Raw genomic sequence first — 21,924 nt, forward strand, 5'->3', positions numbered from 1 at the left:
CGATTTTTTTTGTCGCCATATATTCAACAATTCCTCACTTATAACTTATACAAATATGATTTATGGATTACATTTATCTGCATATGACGTCATAGTTGGTAAATGTTTCCAATTTTAAAGCACAACTGACGTCATTAACAATTCATCTGTAGAATCAACTTTTTTTTCCGTTAGACAAGGCTAGATGGAATTTTTATTTGTGACCAATATATATGTAGATAGTTTTTATTTAAGACTGGTCCAGACCAAACATTTTTAACCCATTCTATCCCAAATTAGCCTACTCCACACGAAATCAACAAGCCCTCAAACCGGTCTAAGATTTTCAGACTAAACCCCAAACACTATTTACAATGTGATTAAAAAAAATATATATTTATTTTGGACATTTAAAAATAATAGTATTCTATATTAAGTACATATAATAATTATAATTATGTGAGCCATATGTGGACTGCCCTTATGGATCCATTATTTATTATACCACAAGACACATTACCCATTAGGCCATTATAGACATAGTAAATATAAGACACTATGTATGTATATTACTAATAGCTTTGAATATACATAATATATATTTGTACAATACACCCCAATAACATTTTTATATGTTATTGTTATCAGCAAATATTGCAAAAAAAAAAAAAAAGACACAAAACTCATTCGAAACAACCGGTCACGTAGATATGTACATACATTTTATATACCCATATGTACATAGACCTCCATAAAACCAAAATATATGTATTTAGTTGTGTTTGCTTTTTTTGTTTTTTTCTTCCATGAGTTTTCTCAAAATAATTTAATTTTACATTTATTGTGGAATATAAAATATACAGGAGGGTTCAGATCAATTTGGAAAATCTCTAAAGGCTTATAACGAATGAACTAAGATGAAGTAGAACCATCATTTTTTTAATTATTTGACAGCTATATTTAATGACATTTAACTATTAAAAATAAAATCCCCCTCTCTTGATAATCTTGGCCACAGAGCGCCGGACTCTGGGACTGGTGGAGCATAATTCTTGTGCAAATATCATTTGCATGTGGATGACTTTTTCGCCAAACAATATCCCAAAAGGAAACAAACTCCATATATAGACTATTTAACGTTCCGGAAGATTGGTTTGCAGATGGGCGGGGCTAGTATCGCTTGCATTAAGTAAAGCTTATATCGCAGTAAAATGATGAAACGAAATTATTTGATTTTTTTTTTAAACAGAAATTCGACTTCCTCTAAGGCTTTAAAAGTTGAGATCCTGTGAGGTCTTCATTATTCTAGTAGTACATCAAAGAGTTCCCATATTAAAAGAACAAAATTTGTCTCTTCCTCGACGCTGAACAACTCCAAACAATTAAGTCCTATGTACATATATTAAAGATATATCTGAGTGGTAGGGTAACACTTTTATACGAGTAAATATTTATATGTACATATATTTTGAGAGTAAATGGTTTAGTAAAAAATAAATCTCTATCCCTTCCTTTTATCAACTTCCTCTCTATACATATAAAGCCATTATTCAAGTCAATAATAGTAGTCGTATATAGTAGTTATACTCTATTTGTTTGTTTTTTCATTCATTTGTCTGTTTACCAATCTAATAAATGCAAAAAAATAAAACTGCATAAATAGAGATAAAACAAACTATTCAGTTAATGATTGTCTTGAATCTTTTTCTATTCAAAATATACTTTTGTAAGTATGAAAGAAAACACAACATAAAATTATGTTTTGAAACGATACAAAAGGGATTGGCAAACTAGAGATTCAAAAAAGAGATAACTCTTATTGAAATGAATTGAGTAATAAAATAAATTTGCAATTTCTTGGGATTACATACCTAATACATAAGCCAACAGTTAAAAGGGAAGAAAGTTATATGGATACTAGTGTAGGTTTACCTGGCGTTGCCCTAGACATTAATAAATTGAAAGGAATTCTGAGCTTCTCTGATTCATATCAAACACAAAATACAGACAGTAAATTTTGTAAAAAGTATTTCGACTGTATGTTTCTATGTAGCTTTGCACACTTAAAAAAAAAAAAAAGATTGTGAGGCTTAGAGAAGAAAAATATTCAAGCGTCGACCATTGAACGGTCCTTCCCTCAACTCTCATATTATGGTTAAAAATCCTTTGTCTTATACTCTAAACCTTACAATCTTCTTTAAAAAAGTGTGCAAATATAAATGCCAACATGCAGCAAGATTAATTCTTAGAATTTTACGCTTTAGTTTTTTTGTTTTATATGTTGTTTGTTAGTTAAAAAAGATTCTAAAGGAAAATACTATTTTTAAGACCGCATTGGCTTTCAAAGCCAAAAAATGGTTACCAAAACCGTCTTTGGAGCCTTGAGAAGCTCAATAAAAGAATGTAGTAAAATCCATGCATTGCTTTGCCCGTGATTCTCGTACAACCACACAGAGGACTTTCCATTTAATATTGGTATTGCTCAGTGTGCTATATCAAAAAAAAAAAAGTAATGGGGTTGTACATATGTATAGATTTGTATATTTTAGTTAATTATTCTTTTACACATATGCACAATAATACAAAAAAGTAAATGTCAAATCAATGTAACATTTTTGACATTAAATAGTTTAAGAATAAAGTACTTTTACGAAAGATATTTTGAACCTTAAATTTTGGATCTTTATTTACTTAAAATTATATTTTATAATTAAGTTGATTGTCAACGTATAAAATTTGTCCTAAAATTTTATCGAACAATTCTTGAATTTATAAAAAGAATTCCTCGACGTCTCTAAAAAGAGGTCATGTCTGGGGGGAAAAGATAAAAGTTGGCCATCTTAATATTCAAATAAATATTTTATAACTTTTCAAAGTTATCCTTGGAAATAAGCTAAATAATTTTAATTTCTTCACATTTTCTAATTGTAAAATTTAATTTAAACAATGATTTTTTTGAAAAAAAAAAATTAGAAAAAAACTTATTACTTCACTTTGGAAGAAAATAAAATAAAATGATGTCGATAGAATCTAGAAACATTCTTCAAACTGTCTGGGTGACAATTTCAATTTTCACTTTAAAAAGCAAAACAAAAATACAAAACATTACGACTTTTAACTTTATATGAATCTCTGGCCATGGAACTCTATATATTTTATGTAATAAAAAAGGTATTTTTCCTTTTCCCACATGAGTCAGTTTTTTTTAAATGTGTATAATAATAAATAAAGACTGAATATATTTTGTTTTGATAACATTTCTAAAATTTTAATATACAAATTTCAACAAAGATTAGTCTTCCTCATTTAATTAAATTATAAATTTAAATCTTAACAATTTAAAAAAAAAAATTAACAACAAAAACTCATTAATTACCAATGATATCGTTTAATGGGTTGGGTGTATTTCCAATAATTACCATTAAGAAATATATTTTTATACAAATCATTCACTAAGCACTGTACAATTATAAAATAAAAATAATCTATGACTCAAGTGGGAAAAAAAAAAATGACGTCGATAGAATCTATAATTTTTTGACTCATTTAACTAAGTAGGCTAATATTATTCTCCCCCTACTTCTGCCTCAATAAACTTTGAGGCTTAAGAAATGTACTATCTTTATGTGTAATGATAATATATAAATGTGAGTAGATGTAGATATTACCGAGGGAAAAAAGATAGTCTTAAGATAAAAATCATAAGGTAAAAAGGGGTTAAAATGTTTCTTAATATATGGAGTATCGGATTTCCAAAAAAGTTAAAAGAGGATCGACTATGTTGAATTGCTTTCAAGGATGGTCTGTACAAATACGAAACCACCTCCCTTAAACATATGTATATAAGATAACAACGAACTTATACAACACAATACGTGTCTTAGCTATCATTTAAGAAATTTCACACTTCGAAGCATGTATTGCTCTAATAATTAAGAACATTAGATCGAAGGACCAAGCACTAGTCTTTTCCTCTCTTATTGTCTTTAGTATGTATATATATATAGCAGATAAGGAGTAAAGGGATTTCATTTGAACTCTACTGTTTTTGTGAAAGATTCTTATAATCATTAGAAAAACAAACAACCTATGTGGTGTGTCAATATAAAAACAATGTTGAATAAAAACCAAGATAAGAAGAAATTACAAATCTTGGTATTTACTACATTTATACCTAATGCTGCGTCGGTTCTTATTAAGTAATCGACAGTCCCGTCCAGTTCAGTCTTAATCTGCTTCAGTTTAGTTCTAAAAATTTACATATAGAGATAGGTCCATGATGACGTCTTCAAATATATATATATATTTAATCAATTCTAGTTTTTGTTAGTCCTAAAGGACGATCCCAAGGACTCATAGGATCTGTCCTAGGACTGAACTAGACTGGACCAAATAATTAAGTAATGACATAACATTGGCACCTGACCTTTGGCCTTTTGACCTTTTACTTTAAGCCATCTCGCGTAAAAGGCATTTGCTTCAAGGATATTTCACCTCAATATACTAATAAATGATGTATACGTCGTTATGGTTTATTTTTGGTTGAAATTTATGTTTACATTGAGTTTTTTATTCAAAAAATTACATTTTTTGAATAAAAAAAATGCATTAAATGTTTTTTTTTCTGGTGGAATAATTATGTAGCTATGTTCTTGCCTCATATTATGCTTGCTTGTCAATCCATGAGTATGTTCGAAAATAGATAATGCATCATATTTCATAATAATTGTTAGCGGAGGAAGGATTAGCACTTCTTCTATTCGAATCATTGTCGCGTTAATTTTTTTTCATTTTTCATATTATAACTAATTTTCATTTATATTTTGGTATGGCGCGAACTCATACTAAGCGAAATTTCGAAAACATCTATGGATTGAATTTTTTGACCATAATTCCATAATTTTTTCGAAAAATTTTTAAAAGGCCACAGCTATTTATAAAAATTTAATTTTTTTATCAAAAAATTAAAGATCCACAGCTGTTCACAAAAAATAACAATTTCAACGAAAATTTCAAAAATCTTCAGCTGTTCTCAAATAATTATTTTTTTTTGAAAAAAAAATTCAGAAATTAAAATTTCAATATAAAACTTTTTGAAAAAAAATTGAAAAATCTATAGCTATTAACAGAAAATTAAACTTTTTGGAAAAAAATTAAATAAAACTCCCCTGTGGACGCCCTTGTTTATTATTAAGATACTTAAGAATTTTATGTGGTAGTTTAGAACCTTTATTTGCGTCACCCGTAATTTCCTTCCCAGTAAATCAACATGGTACCTTTCAAATAAAATATGTTTAATATATGATTCTTTTATTGTGACTATCAATTTAGGTACTTCTTTAAAAGTGCAAAGGATTGATAAGAATGATGTGTTGATTGAAATGGACGTCAATCCGTCGAAGAATACAAAGGAAATACAATCTTTATTTTGGGAAAAAATAATTCTAGCTTGCTTGTGTATTGACGGCCAACATATTCTAAAAACAATTAGCATAATATATTTATTCATATGAAATAAATAATGGATATTATGAAATTTAACAATAATATTTTCTGCGAAATCATTTATTTTCATAAATGAAAAATACATTTTCATTTATTGTGTTCGTCCATAAAATTACATATTTATTTTATACTACTAAAACCATTGCTATTATTAGATTATTTGAAGCGAATCGAAGGGTAAAATTTCACATTATTCTATGTATTGAGCAGACATTCATTCATACATATTCAGTATATTGAGGGGGGAGGCAATATGCTGAATAAAGATAAAAATACCATACTAACTATTGTTTCCTTTTGAAGATGAGACTATGTATTTTAATTATATTGTTCATTCATATGTATATGTACAAAATAAGTTGCCTATTTTAGTTCAAGTAGTACTAGTATAGAAGGAGATGAAGAAGCAAAGCAAGCCAAATAAATTATGTGCCCAGGATAACCATAGCTACTTTAGTCACTCATAAATAAATACTATTCTTTTCTGGCATGCATAGATAAGGAAATAATTTATTAACTTTTCAAAAAAGGGAAAAAAGTACCTAAATGGAAGTATGTAAAAGAAAAAACTGCGAAAAATATGCTGTTTCATATAACATATGTGATTTTCTACACATTGAAAAACCAAAAAATAAGAAAAATCATTGCATGTTTAAATTCGAGCTTGGTCCACTCTCCTTCTTGATGGACGCCTCTAGATACTGGACACTCCTCCGAAGAGTAGCACACACCTTCTCCTCTGGACGCGCCCTTAAAGTAGTCTAAGAGGCTTGTGTCTGGAGAGAAGGGCGGCTACATTTTGAGTCTCGAAATATCCAGAAAGTTGCCCCTCAGGAAGTCCCTCTGTGATTTTGCACAAATGTCATTCCGGATTGAAAATAATAAAATGTGTACCAATAGATCAACCCTGTATAAATGAAGGATTTCCAGTACTTGGGATGAAGATAATGCAAAAGATATCCATATATTCATCGACATATATGTAATGTTTGACTATTTTAATACCAACTAGAAGACCCACCCTGTAGAGTGCGAATCTCCACCTATTGCCATTTTTCCTATATCGGGCTTTTGCTTTATGAAACATCTTTATTAATCCTACATAAAACCACCCATTTGAGCTCTGTACCTTAATATTTTACAAAATTATTGTTCATTATGTATGTATTTTTAACATTTTGTGCCTCCTTGACCTCTCAAAATTAAAAGGTCTCTTACTGTAACCATATATATTCCTTGTAACAAGCTAGATCAAAATCGATCTGTAATCCATGTAACCAACAGACAAACAAACAGGCAAAAACATAGGCTCCGTTCAACTTCACTGGCGGAGGCAATTACTAAAATAAAAGTATTCTCTGACAAATTGTAATGATATATTTTCAATGTATAGTTGGTCATTGGAATGACCAATGTTTTAATTCAATAATGTATATTAAGACGAAGAAATTTAAACTTGTACAACGTGATTATACAAACTGAAACTTGCACAGACATTGCAACTTGTAAAAAACATATACAAGTTGTAACTTGTATATGCAATAAATTTCTACGTCTAATAATGGCTTATATAATTACATTATCTGTTATGTGCTTCTGCGACGCAACATAATTTCCTTTTTTATAATATGTGACAATCAGGCTATAGAAATAGCAGCTGGGTAAACGTGGTTCAATTCTATTAGAAAAAGTCTAAAGTTTTCTTGGAAATACAGTCAATTCCTACCATATACTGGAGATGTGAGGAACATGCGTTTGCCTAAAAATGGTTTCATATAACATTTTATAAAATTAAATTAATTGCAATTTTGAGTCTCTGTTATTATTGGTGCGATTAATGACAATGGCCGAATTACTTCACTTTCTATTATAACCAAAAAATAATTATTTCACTCCATTTTCTTCATTTGAAGTTGACAATTTTTTTTGAAGCCGAATAACTCTATGAATACTGCTGATAAATAGCTTAAATTAGTGCCATCAGATTCGGTGGAATGCATTTTTTTTAAATTGCTGCAGTTTGTCTAAATCAAGTAATTAGAACGTATTTTACTCAAGTGAAAAAACAAAACAATAAAAAAAAAATTATATTAAGTGATAAATTGCATGCATGATGGTTCTTATAAATGGGAAAAGGATTTTTTAATCTGTCGCTCGACAGAGTCAAACAATTTAACCACATCTCAACCTACTCATCATTAGTACAGACATAAAAAGAATAGGGATTAACTTATGTATTGATAGAGTTTGGGAGTGTGATAATGATTCCAAATGACTATCAATTTTTATTATGTGTTTCTGTTTGAGTGCGTGGGGAGAGGAGGGAGGGTCAATTAGAATATCGGAGCAATTATTCATTAAAGTAATCATTATCACTATTTATTTATAGAAAGAAAAAAAAAGAATTAATGAGACTCTTAATAAAAAGATACTTGTTTAATGTTAATAAAATAAATGTATGTTAGATTAGAAATTATTGAAGTTATTTGTGCACTGCAACAAACCCCCTCTGAGTAGCAGCTTTATACATAAATCAATACTCCCTCTGTAGGAGTAATTTTGGCAAACAAAACAATAGTAAAATTGACATCAAAACAACTGCTTAAAATGTGGGTGATTATTTATTTGTATTATTCAAGTAATGAGAATCCAAACGTGGTAGAGTAACAGGGTATCTTTAGAATTATATAACATATTTAGAATGGTAAATCCGAAGCATTCTCGGTATGTAAAAAAAGAACCCGGAAATTAACATGGGATATAAAACCTTTAAAGAATTTTTTGTGAGGGTGCTCTCTTTTGAGTTGTTTCTTAATATACTCATTTTTTTTTTTTTTGGGGGAGCTCCCAACTCCACTGTGCCAGTGAAGTAAGTGAGTTAATTTAGTTTTTTTTTTTGTATGGATCTTCCATTCGGGAACTTGGATTTGGTGAACGTGACACACCGTTTAAATAACGGAAAAAACAACAACTTCTGAACAATTTGAAGATTGTATTGGAGGATAAAAGCTTAGCTGTCATGACGTTTCATTAGTTTAGCTCCAAGATGAAGGAAATAAACACATCGAGCAAGTAGTTAAGCAGGAATTACTCCGTTTTAGAGTATCCGTTCTACGCTGAGGCCAGCAGAGACTTACATTTAAACCTCTTCAACCAATCCTCAACTTTACTTTTCCTCATGCCTGGCCAATAAACAACAACAAGAGAAACAAAAAAAACAACATGCAGACGTTATACTTTGATGTCCTCTCCTCAAGAACGAAAGAATAATTATATGAGTTTAGAAAATTAAAAAAAACCTGTTCAGACTGCCAACAACAAAAAACTTGCACGATAAAAAATGCTTAAAATTTACAGCCCTACTCATCATCTTGATAAATTTTCTTTTGTCTCATAGTCTTCTTTCTGTTCTCTCCGTTTTTCCTGTTTTGTATACAATTTGTCCAGTAGCAATTCAAATTATATTAAATGCTACAAAAATATAAAGGAAAATGAACGTGATTGCACTGACAATTTGAAAAAATTTAAACGGCAGCTTAGCTGTCATGACGTTTCATTAGATTAGCTGTGAGCAGTTTTTTAGAGTAAGGAAATAAACACAAATCCTACTCCGTATGATATAAGCTGGATTTATGTCGATCCTCAACTCTACTCTAATTCCAACGAGAGCTTACATTTATAACTCCAACAAATAGTGTTACTCTCTGTCCTTATTCAGCACGGATATTAATGATTAATTTATATTTGGATGTTCTCTCTTCAAGAATGAAAAAAAAATAATAATAATTAAAAAGACTGTACTACTCATCATCTTTAGAATTAATTTCCTTTTGTGTCAAAGTCAACTTATGCCAGATCCTCAACATTACTCTTCGTGTCTCTCATGAGCAGACACACCAGTGATTACTCTATACTTTGATCTTCTCTTTTCAATACTTGAAGGGAAATGATAACAGCTTTAGAAAATAGGCAGCACTGTATCTGTTGCTAGCTAGAACAATAAAAATAGCCCACTAAAACTGCTTAAAATAACCAACTCCTTTTTCTATACACTCTACATACATATTACGTGGACAGTTTCCACCTTTTTTATCTTCCAGTATGAATGTATGTACAATAAAGAAATATCCCATTGTACGTTTGATGCATATCTTAGAGCCATCACGCCCAAATGATTGAGAAAATTACCCATTGTGAAACCTTTCCTTTCCAGAAATAGATAAATTGAATCTATCAGGTACGTATGTATGTACACAGAAATTTATTGTCAATCTCATAACAATGAATAAATTGTCCACATAGCAATGGTTTAAAAATAGAGAGATAATGTACAAAATTAGGAATAAGAGGAATTCTATTCAAAAGTAGACTCACACACAAAAAAAGAAAAATAAGTGATTTATTTCGAACCCCCCCAAAAAATATCAAATATAATCAAAGTCAGACAGACATTCAAAACCCATTTAGTCTTCAAAATGAATCCTTTGAAGGCACTTTGAAGTTGATGAAGAGTATTTATTAAAACTAGTGATGTATTCAAGTATTACTCAAACTTGAAAAAAAAACAAAAAACTCAATTTGAATCAACTCAACAAATTTATGAAAATAAATCCAATCCGAATTTATGTTTTGATGGGATTTTATACAAGGGTGACAAAATTTAAAAATAATTGCAAATTATTTAATTGAGCTTTAATTTGATCAATTCAACGAAAAAATATTTTTCTTTGCTAGATGCTTTTTACTCGAACTCAACTTGACTCGATATTCAATTACTCGAATCCAACACAATTATTATTAATTACCATTTATTGAAAAACTTACCACAAAAGAACACTTTTGTGTGTTTCTGCTTTCAAAAAAGAGAGTTTAATGCCACTCAAGGAAAGCATCAAAGAGTAAAAGGTAATAATTATATCAGCTTTAAAAAATAAAGAAAAGACTCTCCAGGTTGCCAACAACAAAAAGAAGCCCAACCCTAAAAAATGCTTGAGATTTATAACCATGTTAATGAAACTCAAGAAACGCATCAAAATAACATTAGAAAAGAAATCAATCATTATATTTAGTGTTGTAAATCCCATTAGAGTTTTAAAAACCATTTTCGGTATGTAAAAAAATAAGAAGGCAAAAATTAACAAGGCCAGCCTGACAATTTGAAAAATGATTTGAAGGAGAGGAGCTGAGCTCTTATGATGCATTATTAAATTATTTGTGAGCAGCTGTGAGATGAAAGAAATCAACACAAGTCCCATTCCGTATCAAGCAAGCACATAGACATGAATTACTCTGTTTTCGATCATCAATACTACCCAGAGTCCATTAATCACCTTATAACACCTCTTTGTTTACTTTTCGTCATTTATGTGCATACATACTCGTGTTTACGCTTTGTACCTATATGTTTTCTCCTTTAGACTGAAAGCTTAATAATGTATGCCGCCCAAGTTATTATACATCAACTTATATTTAAGAAAAAAACAAAAAAATACATTTGCTGAATTTACCCTTTTTCAATATTGATTTTTTTGTCCATTTTTTTACTAAATTCAGGGGCACACAGCATCTACCGTGCTCTAAAAGTAAAGGATTTAACTTTTTTGAATCAATTCGATAATAAAAGGTTATATTTTAAATAGATGAAGCTTTTCTATTAATGACAAAAAAATGTTACATATACTGACCGATTCATTTCAATACAAGGATGTCTATTTACAAGTGGTAACCTATGATATGTCTTATTTTTTTGGTTCCTCCGTGATACTCCTTACTGCCACGGTAACCAACAAAAATAAAAACGCACACCAAAACATGGTTAAGATTTACAAACCTACTTATCCCACTCAAATTACGCATCAAAATGATATGAGAGAATGAAATCAATCATCATATTGTTATCAAAGGTATGTGGAAACAAATTTGGCTTCTAAGACGGAGAAAATGATGGACAGACTATGATGATGATACGGTCTGAATATTTAAATGAATATAGCCGTCCATGAATAGGAAATAAAATATATGTAATAAGCTGCTATACGCCAAGTATTCCCCCCTCCCTTTGATTTACATGTTTTGCATAATTGTATGAATATATATATATATATTTATAAAATATATATGGTACATAACAAGAAAAAAGAATTAATTTGTAAGAAATAAAAAACAACAAAGTTTTTCTTGAACGGAAGTCGTAACGCCCGATGATTAAGATATTTTATACATTCTGTACATACATGTACATTTTACATACTTTGACTCCAGTAAAAACACAATAAAACATTTATATCAATCCATTTTTTTTTCTCCTCTGTTAAAACCATCATCATGTGTAAAGAAATTTCCACATATTACACGCCTCTGTGACCTATAATAATATGTTGCGGCTAACCATGTATTTCTACATGTATATGTACATCTGTCAAACCAATTTTATAATATTAATTATATAAATTAGAAATGAATAATTAATTTTAGTTTAAGTCAAGGCCTTGTCTTTTTTCTTTGCAAGAGAATATTAAAATCCTTGTATATGTAAAATAAAGATGTAGAAGAAATGGAAAAAAAAGATCGGTAGAAATAAATCATTTGAAAGTACATATTATTTATTTTTAACTGTCTCCAACTTCCCTTCAAACCGTAGCGCAAATACTACTCTGTGGTGTTAAACCGAATAAATCCCTTTTGGAAGAGGAACTCAGAGGTAAATTGGGAGATGCCATATAATACGAATAATGGAATGGCTAGAACCGGTAGAAGATAATAAAATAAAGATTGGGAAAAAATCAAAGAAAATCGGTAGAAATGATTTTCTTCTAATCTATGTGTAGGTTCGATACACATTCGTTCCTAGATAAAGAAATATACATAATTTAAATGGACTTCAAAGACAATCCCTAGATCAAATGGAGTAATTGTAATATTAAAATGTTTACTCACACTTAATCAGTGTAACTCCATCTGATCAATTAAAGGAAGATAAAAAACTCAAAAATTGATCATCACAATAATGAAAAATTAATATATATACTATTTGAAAGGACATATCGGGTCTAATATAAGTCTCATTAACAAAATAAAGCTTATAAACTATAGATCAAACTATTAACTATCTCAACTCATCCCACAAATTCAAATACAAAGCCTATAATTGACTAAGATTAGCCACCCCAAAATTAAGATAGATATTTTCGTAATTATATTACTTTAGTCGCCTTTAGTATTTGTTAAATTTTTGTACCATTGCATTTTGTAGGAGTGAATTCATAATCAAAAATAGTTGTATGGAAAAAAACATTCTCTGTATAGTTGTTTGAATAAAAAAAGGATTTTTAATCTTAAAATTATCATTGTAGTCATTTTAGTGAAATTTAGTTTTATTGTTATATTATTTAGTATTCAATTTTTACGAAAAAATTAAATTTTTTATGAATAGCTGTGGTTTTTTGAATTTTTTTTCCAAAAAATTTAAGTCTCCCTTACCAAATATATATATATATATATAATCCTGCAGACCCCCCTTGTGAAATAGGTCTAAATATTAAAATAATTGATAAAAATCTGCATCAAACATAAAAAAATGCTGCCAATAAGGTGATCAATAAGTGACCACTTCCCCTATTTTAGGGGAGAGAGGAGTCTCTTTATTCCATCAAATAAATCAACACCCTTTCAACGCCAATGGAGAAACCATTTATATACTTAGTTGAAGGCAAGAATTCATACTTCTATGTCCTTCCACCATTCTGAGAACATGATTTATGCTATAAAATACATCCATGTCTCGCCATAAAAAAAAACACTAACAATATTTGTTCATTGATCACATTTCAAAGAAAATAAATTCACCAAATAATGGAATGATCTTTTTTTAAATACCTCATTATATGGTATATAATTATTTATAGAGATTTCACTTGAAGTAGGTAAATAAAACGATAAAGAAACCACACCTTTGAAAAAAAAAAAAAACACACTGCTATTAAATTATATTATATTATATCTTATGTATTCATACATGTAGACCTCGTAACGACTTATGTATGCGCCATAGGTACATGAATATGATCGATTTCTTTGAGGTAAGGTTATTATTATTTCTTTAAATTTACGTCTTATTTTTCTTAGTTCATACTATTTTCATAATACATAATTAATAATGAACTTTTTATTTTCATTTATATTTTACCTCCCTCCCTCTGAGGGTCCATGGGGTGGATGGAGTTAATTAAATTTTCTTACATGAACTACTGTTTTGTTTTTAAAATACATTGCAAGTCATATGAAATCCACTCATATGGGACATTCAGGGTTTACTGGGTGCGACGTTAAATTATGTGCACTAGGTTATTGGCAAATGGAGAGGCTTTGGTGAGTTGTTCATAGACGGACATAAATAAAATTAGGCACGTTGAACACTTTGTAGAAACTTCATTTGTTTATCCTTTTTTAATTTATCAGGAGAATGGCGTATAAAAGAATACTATGCGTGAAGATACGACCTCTTTTTAATCCGGAAACTCACTTTTCCCCGTGTGTTTGGGCTAAATTCCCTGATGATAAGGTGGTCTTGCAACAAGACGGCGTTCCTGTTCTCACTGCCAAAGCTGCTCAAAGATGGTTGGGCAATGATATCCAATTCTAGCCAGACGAAATATGGCCCTGTATTCACCTGACGTTAATTCCTTGGACTATGTATTCTGGTCACGTGTAGATTCCACAGCCTGTACCATTAGTCACAAAAATATTATGACCATAAAGGCTACCGTAAGCGAAGACATGGCCAATATGTCCGAAAAATAAAAAAGAAAGATGTACCAAGCCGTTCTAGGCCATCACCGGAGGGGGCAATATCAAAGATTAGACCAAACTATATGGCGTTATTTTTTGTGGCTACGGAAATATGTCTTGTTAAAGTTAAAAGAAGAGTATTGTTCAGATTTTAAGGACACACCTAGTATTCTGATTGGTTACAACAGGGTGGGGATTTTAAATCCGTCAAATTTATTTCCCAAAATGAATTTATCAATTCACAAACCTTTCAGTCCTACATGAAGGGTTCTATTATGGTGACATGAATAAAACAAACCAAACACCTCCTGCTTTAAACAGAGCCTCCAACCTGGTCCTGAACCTAGCACAGCTTTTGATGAGGAACTTTTCGTCCATGTGGGCCATTGTTGAATGGATCCCCGCAAGGAGTCGACAGTTTTATGTGCACGTTTATTGGCCTCTTGCCCAACAAGCAGGTCCACACATAGTAGTCCAAAGGGTTAAGATCCAAGGAGTTAGGAGGCCACATATCATTTGCAAGAAATGCAAGAATGCGGGTTTTTTCTCTCAGAACGATCATGTGTCCCTCTTGCAGGCTTCCCCAATCCTTCAGACTTGTTGATAGCCTTGTAAACAGTTTATTTGGGCATTGCAATCGGCACAGAGGAACAATATAATGACCTCCATGCGATCGTATTCGTAGGAGATATAAAGGATTTTGTACTTTTTCTCATATGGTTTTGTTAGCTAAACCTGATGAACACACTTTCCTAAACAAGGATCTCAGAGTTGCCAAGATATTGAGGTCTAAACTTGTTCCTCATTTAAAATCTCCACCCTGTATATATATGTACATAAATAGTGTCATATCTGTTTGTGAATAATGGAAAAAAAAAGAAGATGTGTGTTCATGTTAATTCGGGTTCAAGGTTCCATAGAAATTTGATATCTTTCTTTTGGAGGGATCCCATATAAAGAAATAAATATCGACACGTTTATACATAATACATATCATAGTAATATCATAAATGTATTTAAAACCATTTACGTGATGATTGTGCTTTACTGTCTAAAGAAATCTTTAGACTTCGTCTTCCTCCTTCTAAATATGTTGGTATGTACGCACATATAATCTCTTTTCAATACAATTCACCTATAATGACTTTTCTAAATAATAACGTCGAATACAACAACATCCGTTGGTTGGTTGGTACGGGGAAAAATATCACCTATTTATGATCATAATAATTTATATCTATTAAAATATTTTTCCGACACTTTGTGTCCCTATAATTTAACACTACTATTGACAAAGTCTCTTGTGTCTGATGTTGTCGAATCTTATCAATTTTTAATATCTTCTTATTTTTCCCACCTTTTTCTTTTTGGTTGATGGAAAAAAAGGAACGAAAGAAAAAAGTATATTTCATCATGAGAACGACAATTTTTATCGGTGGATGTAGTCAGCACCAGGTGTTGCTTCACTCATAATAAACATACTCAAATTAATTAATTAGTAGTCTACAAGGAATATATATTTATACATAAATAGGAAGATGAATTCGAGTTGATTAAAAATAGTGGTTGGATATATGTATCAAAAATATCTGATGTGTGTGTGTATGGATTGCATTGGGAAAGATTTTCTGTTAGAGATTACATCAACCTATTAGAGTTGTTGTTTTTTCCAGTCTAAATGACTTACATCTGTTCATAAAGATTTCCCTCAGGAAAATGTTTCCCATGATGTGAATGTATTATAATGGGTCTTCAAAACAGATTATTTATTGAACAAATAAACAAATCTATTTTATTTGACATAATGCAATATTGAGGATCATAAAACTGCTTGAACATTCCAGCAATATTAATTTTTTTCAAATAAACAGAGTGGTACAATAAAATCCGGGGCTCCAGATTTCCAGATTTTTACCACAGATATGAAGACAAAATTGCTAAATGTTTTTTGTGGTAAAATATACATATAACGTATCACTTAGTTGTCAATAAGACAACATTTCATTCAAGCTGATTACATTTTCAGAGACAGAACGCAGGATATTACCAACACTGGGGTCTTAAAGATGTAAAGGATTCAGAGTAGAATGGTTATTGAGTTGGAAAAGGCTCTTTTGGAGAGCAAGGTCCAGGGCTGGCTCCAAGAGCACTGCTACGACTGGGTGTTCATGGATATTTGGCCTCCTAGATCCTACACCTGAATTAAATAGGTAATTTTGTCTGGAGTTGCCTTGCGTCAAAGGTCAGCAGAGGTCCGCAGACCGGTACTCAGAAAATTGACCAAGGTGGAATCCATAAGATTTTATAGAAAGAGGGCTTTGAAAAAAAAAAAAAAAAAAATATGAGACACATGTTTATTGAGCATAGTTTTTTGTCCTCTACGCCTTTTTTTAAGAATCCAAAATATGATGGTGAAACTTGTCTTCTTTATGAATTTCTGAATGAAAATATAAATGAGATTGTTTTTGTCAAAGGTTAAAGGTAAATATGAATTTCAACCGTTCTCCCTTATTTTCAATCAAACGCTGTTTGAAAGGGCAAAAAAATCATTAGAAGCTAAAAAATGTAAATTAAGCCTTTTCATGATAACATTTTCAAAAAACTAAATTGTCTTTAAGACAAAACTTCTTTAATTTCATGAGATTTCAAGAGTTTCATAGGTTTAGTTTAAAGTAACTTTGTATTTTCAACGCTAACTAAAAATTAGGGTTTTTGGTGATAATATCCCGTTTTGGTTATTTTCCTTCAACTCCATTGTTTAGAAATAAAAGAATTTAGACTTGGCTCTGTTTTCAGAGCTTACACGGGGTTCAGGACCCGAATCGATGCCATTATTGAGGCCAACGAAGGCTCTATTGAGTGAGATATATTTTCAATTGCTGTATCCTCTGCTTGTTTTTTGAATCAATCTATAAAAAATGACCGTTTAATGTATATTGAAAGGAAATAGATCAAAAGCACCGGATTTTGTTGTTATAACCTGTATATAGCCCAGGCTCTATTTATTATAAATCATTGATTGGTAAAACAAAAACATACTTTAATAACACGACTCTGCACCAATTAAACGAGAAACCCCCTTTTAAAAACATCACTTGACATCCGTAAAATGAATATAAATACGGAAAGAGAGTGAATTTCCCGTGATGTAACGGGTTTTTATTTGTAGATCATTCATCATATAAGATAATGAAAAAAAAAAAACCAACTAATAATGGTGGAAATTATAAAACAATTATCATTTCCGTCAAAAAATAAAAGTTCAAAAGGCTAATAATGAAATTCAAATATTTTCTACTCCTGCATGTAATATAAAAACAATATTGTTTTTATATGTACTTGACAATTAATCAGAGTGATTTAAAACTGTTTTTTGTTTTTTACAATGATGAAGATTTCTACGTATTTAAGTAATTTTGCTTTTCATTAAAATGATGATGAAGAGAGTTGAATTAAGAAGAAAATAATCCATGATCATGGCTATTCAAGCATGTCTTGAATACATACATATATATAGCCGTTATAGTATTGATTTATAGTTTCTTTTCTCATTTTTTTCTTTCCAAAAAAACCAATGTGTTTTTCATCTTCAGGCAGAGGGAAAAATGTATGTGTAAGTATAATTAAGGAAAAATAATTGATTGAAACTAGATTACGTCATGGAGTGTATGAAAGAGGGTAAGAGGAAATAACCATAAGTTATAAAATCATTAGTTTGATTTCCATAATAGTATTATGTACTACTGCTCCTAAAAACGCATCTGGGAAAAAAATCTTTTCAGGAACATAAGTAAAAAAGATTTTATAAACGATATTTCCTATACTTTAAAATGTATTTTTTATTTTGTGAAAAAAAACAACCAGTCAAATCCGGATAAAAACAATTCATGGAGGAGTCCATCAAAAATGCTGCTCTCATTCAAAGTGAATAAAAATAAAATAAAAGGATTTGCTAATCACTACATACAAATCATATTTTTAGTCAGTATTTTTTCTCATAGTTTTTATATAAGGAAGATTGATTATCATTATTTCTTCAAGTTCCTCCTCAACGGTGGGATTGTCAAGCCCATTATGTTTGACGAATTTTCTTCTGACATTATAACATAATAGACAAATATGAAATGGCCAAAGGGAATTCAAAAAATATTTGTATCTTGTTTATTGCCTGTCTGGACAAAAGCAAGCTAGAACTATTCTTCTCAAAATTGAGTAAGGATTGTATTCTTCGACGAATTATCGTCAACTTTTATCAACAGATTATTCTGATTGACCCTTTGGGTATACCGAAAATTGCAATTAAAGTAGACAGTCTTCATCGTCACAAAATAAGAAGGAGGAAGAAAAATTGATATATTTAATTTGAGCTTCAGATTATTTTTGGAGTAAGACAATCAATTTTTTCTCCTTGTTGGACTTAGAAGAAAAAAATCCCATTTTTTTCAGTATACAAAAGTATGTATATTTTACTCCTTATGGGAGCCTTTTCAATCATAATTGATAGGAATAATCATATATAAAAACACACAAATTAAGTAAAGAACACAAAACTCTTATTTTTTTTAAAACAGTTCAAGAAGGTAATCCTATTTTTTTTTAATTTTTAAAAGAAGGAAACTGGGATACAGCAGTGGATGTCATTTTCTCACGATTTCCTATTTAATCCTGCTCTCTTTGTGTTGAACTTCCGATTTTAATTTCAAATGTGCCATATTGGGGCCAATTTAACTTTCTCTAATTAAATAAAAGTTATACACTATAGCTAAAATTATTGTCTATCTGAACTCATCCTACAAAGTCTATGAAATAGTCCACTTTATTTGATTGAAAAAAAAAATATTGTGATTTTCACCTTGTCTTGATTCTAGTTCAAGATTGTTTTTATGCTGAGGCACAAAGTTGTACTCCTTTATATTTTTTACCATTTGGTTCCTTTTATGCGAAGTGGTTTATAGAGTAAAATATTTTTCTATTATTTTGAACTGCAATGTACCAAATTTAATCTCATTAAAAAAATACAACAATATTCTAGAAACAGTCGACATGTTCGGATCAAAAAGGATAACTATTCCTTTTATGACCATACTACATATATTTTTACAACACTTATCATCAGCTGTTTTGATAATAATAATAAATAGAAACAAAGGTTGTTGTAAAGGAATTCATCGTTCAAGGCTTCACTCTGTATAACCAAATTAATGTTGACTTTATAGTATAGGTAACTTATTTAGAAACAATCACTAAAAAAAAAATAATAATAGTTATACATTAATCATTTTGTTTATATTTAAAAAAAAAGAACAAAGTTGTATTTGCAATGTTGTATATAAAAATGCAATAAATTTAAATTGTTGTTCAAAAGTATAATTCGCAAAAAATGAGTTAAACATTAGAGCGAAGCTCTATTTGTGTTCATTTAGCGTTAGCATAAGCCTAAGTTGAATTATTTTTTGTTTATAGATTTGTCTGCACAAAACCTAAATCAAAATCTATTCAATATGTACAATGGAGATTTTAAATTACGAGAAAAAAACACAATGAAAAATCGAATATCGTAAGTCTTCAAGTTATATCGAGCGATAATCGAAAATATAAAAGAGGTGACCATGTTTTATTTATTCTCAAGGTGACTTTTTTGTAGAAAAAATTGTTTTCATTTTGACCGGATATTTTGATGACCCTTTTTATTTTATGTAGTGCATCAACATAAAAACAATCAGAGCAATGTTTCATAGACAAATTTAAGTCAATTATAGGCTTATTATTCAAATTTGTGGGATAAATTAATATGTCCAAGAATTTTAGCTACAGTTTACAACATTTATTTAGTGTATGAAAATTATATTGGCCCCTATTTGACCTTTCAAATAAAGCCTATCAATTTCTCCTTCTTTTATTCTGAGGAGCAATTTTTTCTACTTTAAGTGCAATTTATGACACACCCATAGGGTTAATAAAAATACTTTGTCAATAGATATTGAGGATAATTTGTCAAAGAATGCAAATGTAATCCGCACTCAATTTTGATTAAAATCATTCTACCTTGCTTTTGTGTTAAAGAGCCGCATATATTAATTTTTTTCAAATGATTTTTTCATTTTGATTATTCGAATTATTAAATTCTATTCTCCATGGATACATTTTGAAATACCAATACTCGAATACTTTTTATTGATGAACATCTCTTACGGAAATTACAGCCTTAAGTCAATTTTATTCTGCTCTCTAGTACTTTTTAATCAAAAGAAATTGGGAGAAAAAAATTATCTATTCCATAAAATCAAAAATAAAATTTTGGGCAAATTATCATTTGTAATCAATGTCTCACAAAATTTAGTTTGTAAAATGGTTCAAAATTTTTTATAGGAATACAAATATTTATTGGAATAATAATTTTTCCTATTTTTGTAACCTTTTTTAAAATTCATGGATTAAGAAACAGAGTCAAAATGTTTATTAATCTGGAGTCTTATCAAAGAAGCGAAAGACAATAATGAACCTGAATTTCACCTTTTCTTCATCTGCATCCCTCTCTCTTGGTAATCCTTTTGCTTCTAGCAGGTGTTTGTTAAGATCTTATCTGATATAAAAATGTATTTGTATATTGTTAAGAGAGTTAATGTACATGAATATATGTAGAGACGCGTATTTCTTGGCATAATCCCCTCTCAACAATTAATCTATTCCTCATTGTCCGCTTGAGTTATTTGCTAGTCTTTTGAATTAGAAATACTTTGCAAAAAAAAAAATCTAGTTAGAAAGCTCATAACATGAGGGAAAAACGAAATGAAGGGAAAAAAACCCCTGGAATTGAGCCAAATTTATCAGTATGCTCCTGATTAATCAAAACGATTCTTGCAACTATTAAAGCACGTATATAAATATATTAAAAATAGGCTTAATGAATGAGATATGAAATGTGATTTCCTTGAATAAACACATCTGACATTTAAAGGATAAAATAATAATTTTCTTACCGTGTGTACTTCTGGACAAACTAAGGATAAATATAACTAAATGAATCACTCCACGGAATTCTGCTATAAAATTCATGCTCTTCATTTTTTTTAATTAATTCGAACAATTAAAAAAAAAAATACTAATTTCCACAATTATCTTCTGCAAATGAGGAAAACTTAGTCAATACTGTCGTTGGATTTGACTTCTTGATTCATTCTCTATAAATATTATGTGAAGTTTCACAACACGTATTTGAATGATTAATTATGTAGATAATGTTATAGAATTCACCACTGCAAATCTGATTTCATGTCTTAGGACAGCTCACTGTTGTTTTTACATGTCTTTCCCCCTTACATAAATGACTGAAATGATTCTGTTGCCTATTGAGTGATAGCGACGAATCCACTGTCAGGGCCGTACTATTGAATATCTAAAAGACCGGCGTTTACTACGAAAGAAAAAAAAGGAAGGGAAACGTGCCGCGGTCAGAGATAAAAGAAATACACACTCACATTCAAGAAGGCAAGCCTAAAAAGGAAGAACCGTCGTGAACGTGAAGTAAAAATTCATTCTTTGTGTTATTGTAGAGAAGGGAGGAAGGAGCAAAGGGAATGGAAAGACAATTGAGAAATTTAAAGTAATTTTCTATAAAAAAGTATGTTTGATAAACCTAATAACAATAAGGAA

General features: G+C 30.0%; 1 protein-coding gene across 10 annotated transcripts in view; it reads right to left on the reverse strand.

Moving 5' to 3' along the window:
- LOC121132340 (hemicentin-1) overlaps nt 1-21,687 on the reverse strand; it is a 59,421-nt gene extending 37,734 nt beyond the window's left edge. For all 10 annotated transcript variants that reach the window (XM_071886652.1, XM_071886648.1, XM_071886650.1 and 7 more), the window contains exon 1: nt 21,252-21,687. In XM_071886652.1, the coding sequence (XP_071742753.1) occupies nt 21,252-21,336 (85 nt within the window). In that variant the 5' untranslated portion in view covers nt 21,337-21,687. The remainder of the gene's footprint in view (nt 1-21,251) is intronic.
- Between the last annotated feature and the right edge of the window lie 237 nt (nt 21,688-21,924).

This window comes from Lepeophtheirus salmonis, chromosome 2 (assembly GCF_016086655.4).
Source record: "Lepeophtheirus salmonis chromosome 2, UVic_Lsal_1.4, whole genome shotgun sequence".
Taxonomy (NCBI): domain Eukaryota; kingdom Metazoa; phylum Arthropoda; class Copepoda; order Siphonostomatoida; family Caligidae; genus Lepeophtheirus; species Lepeophtheirus salmonis.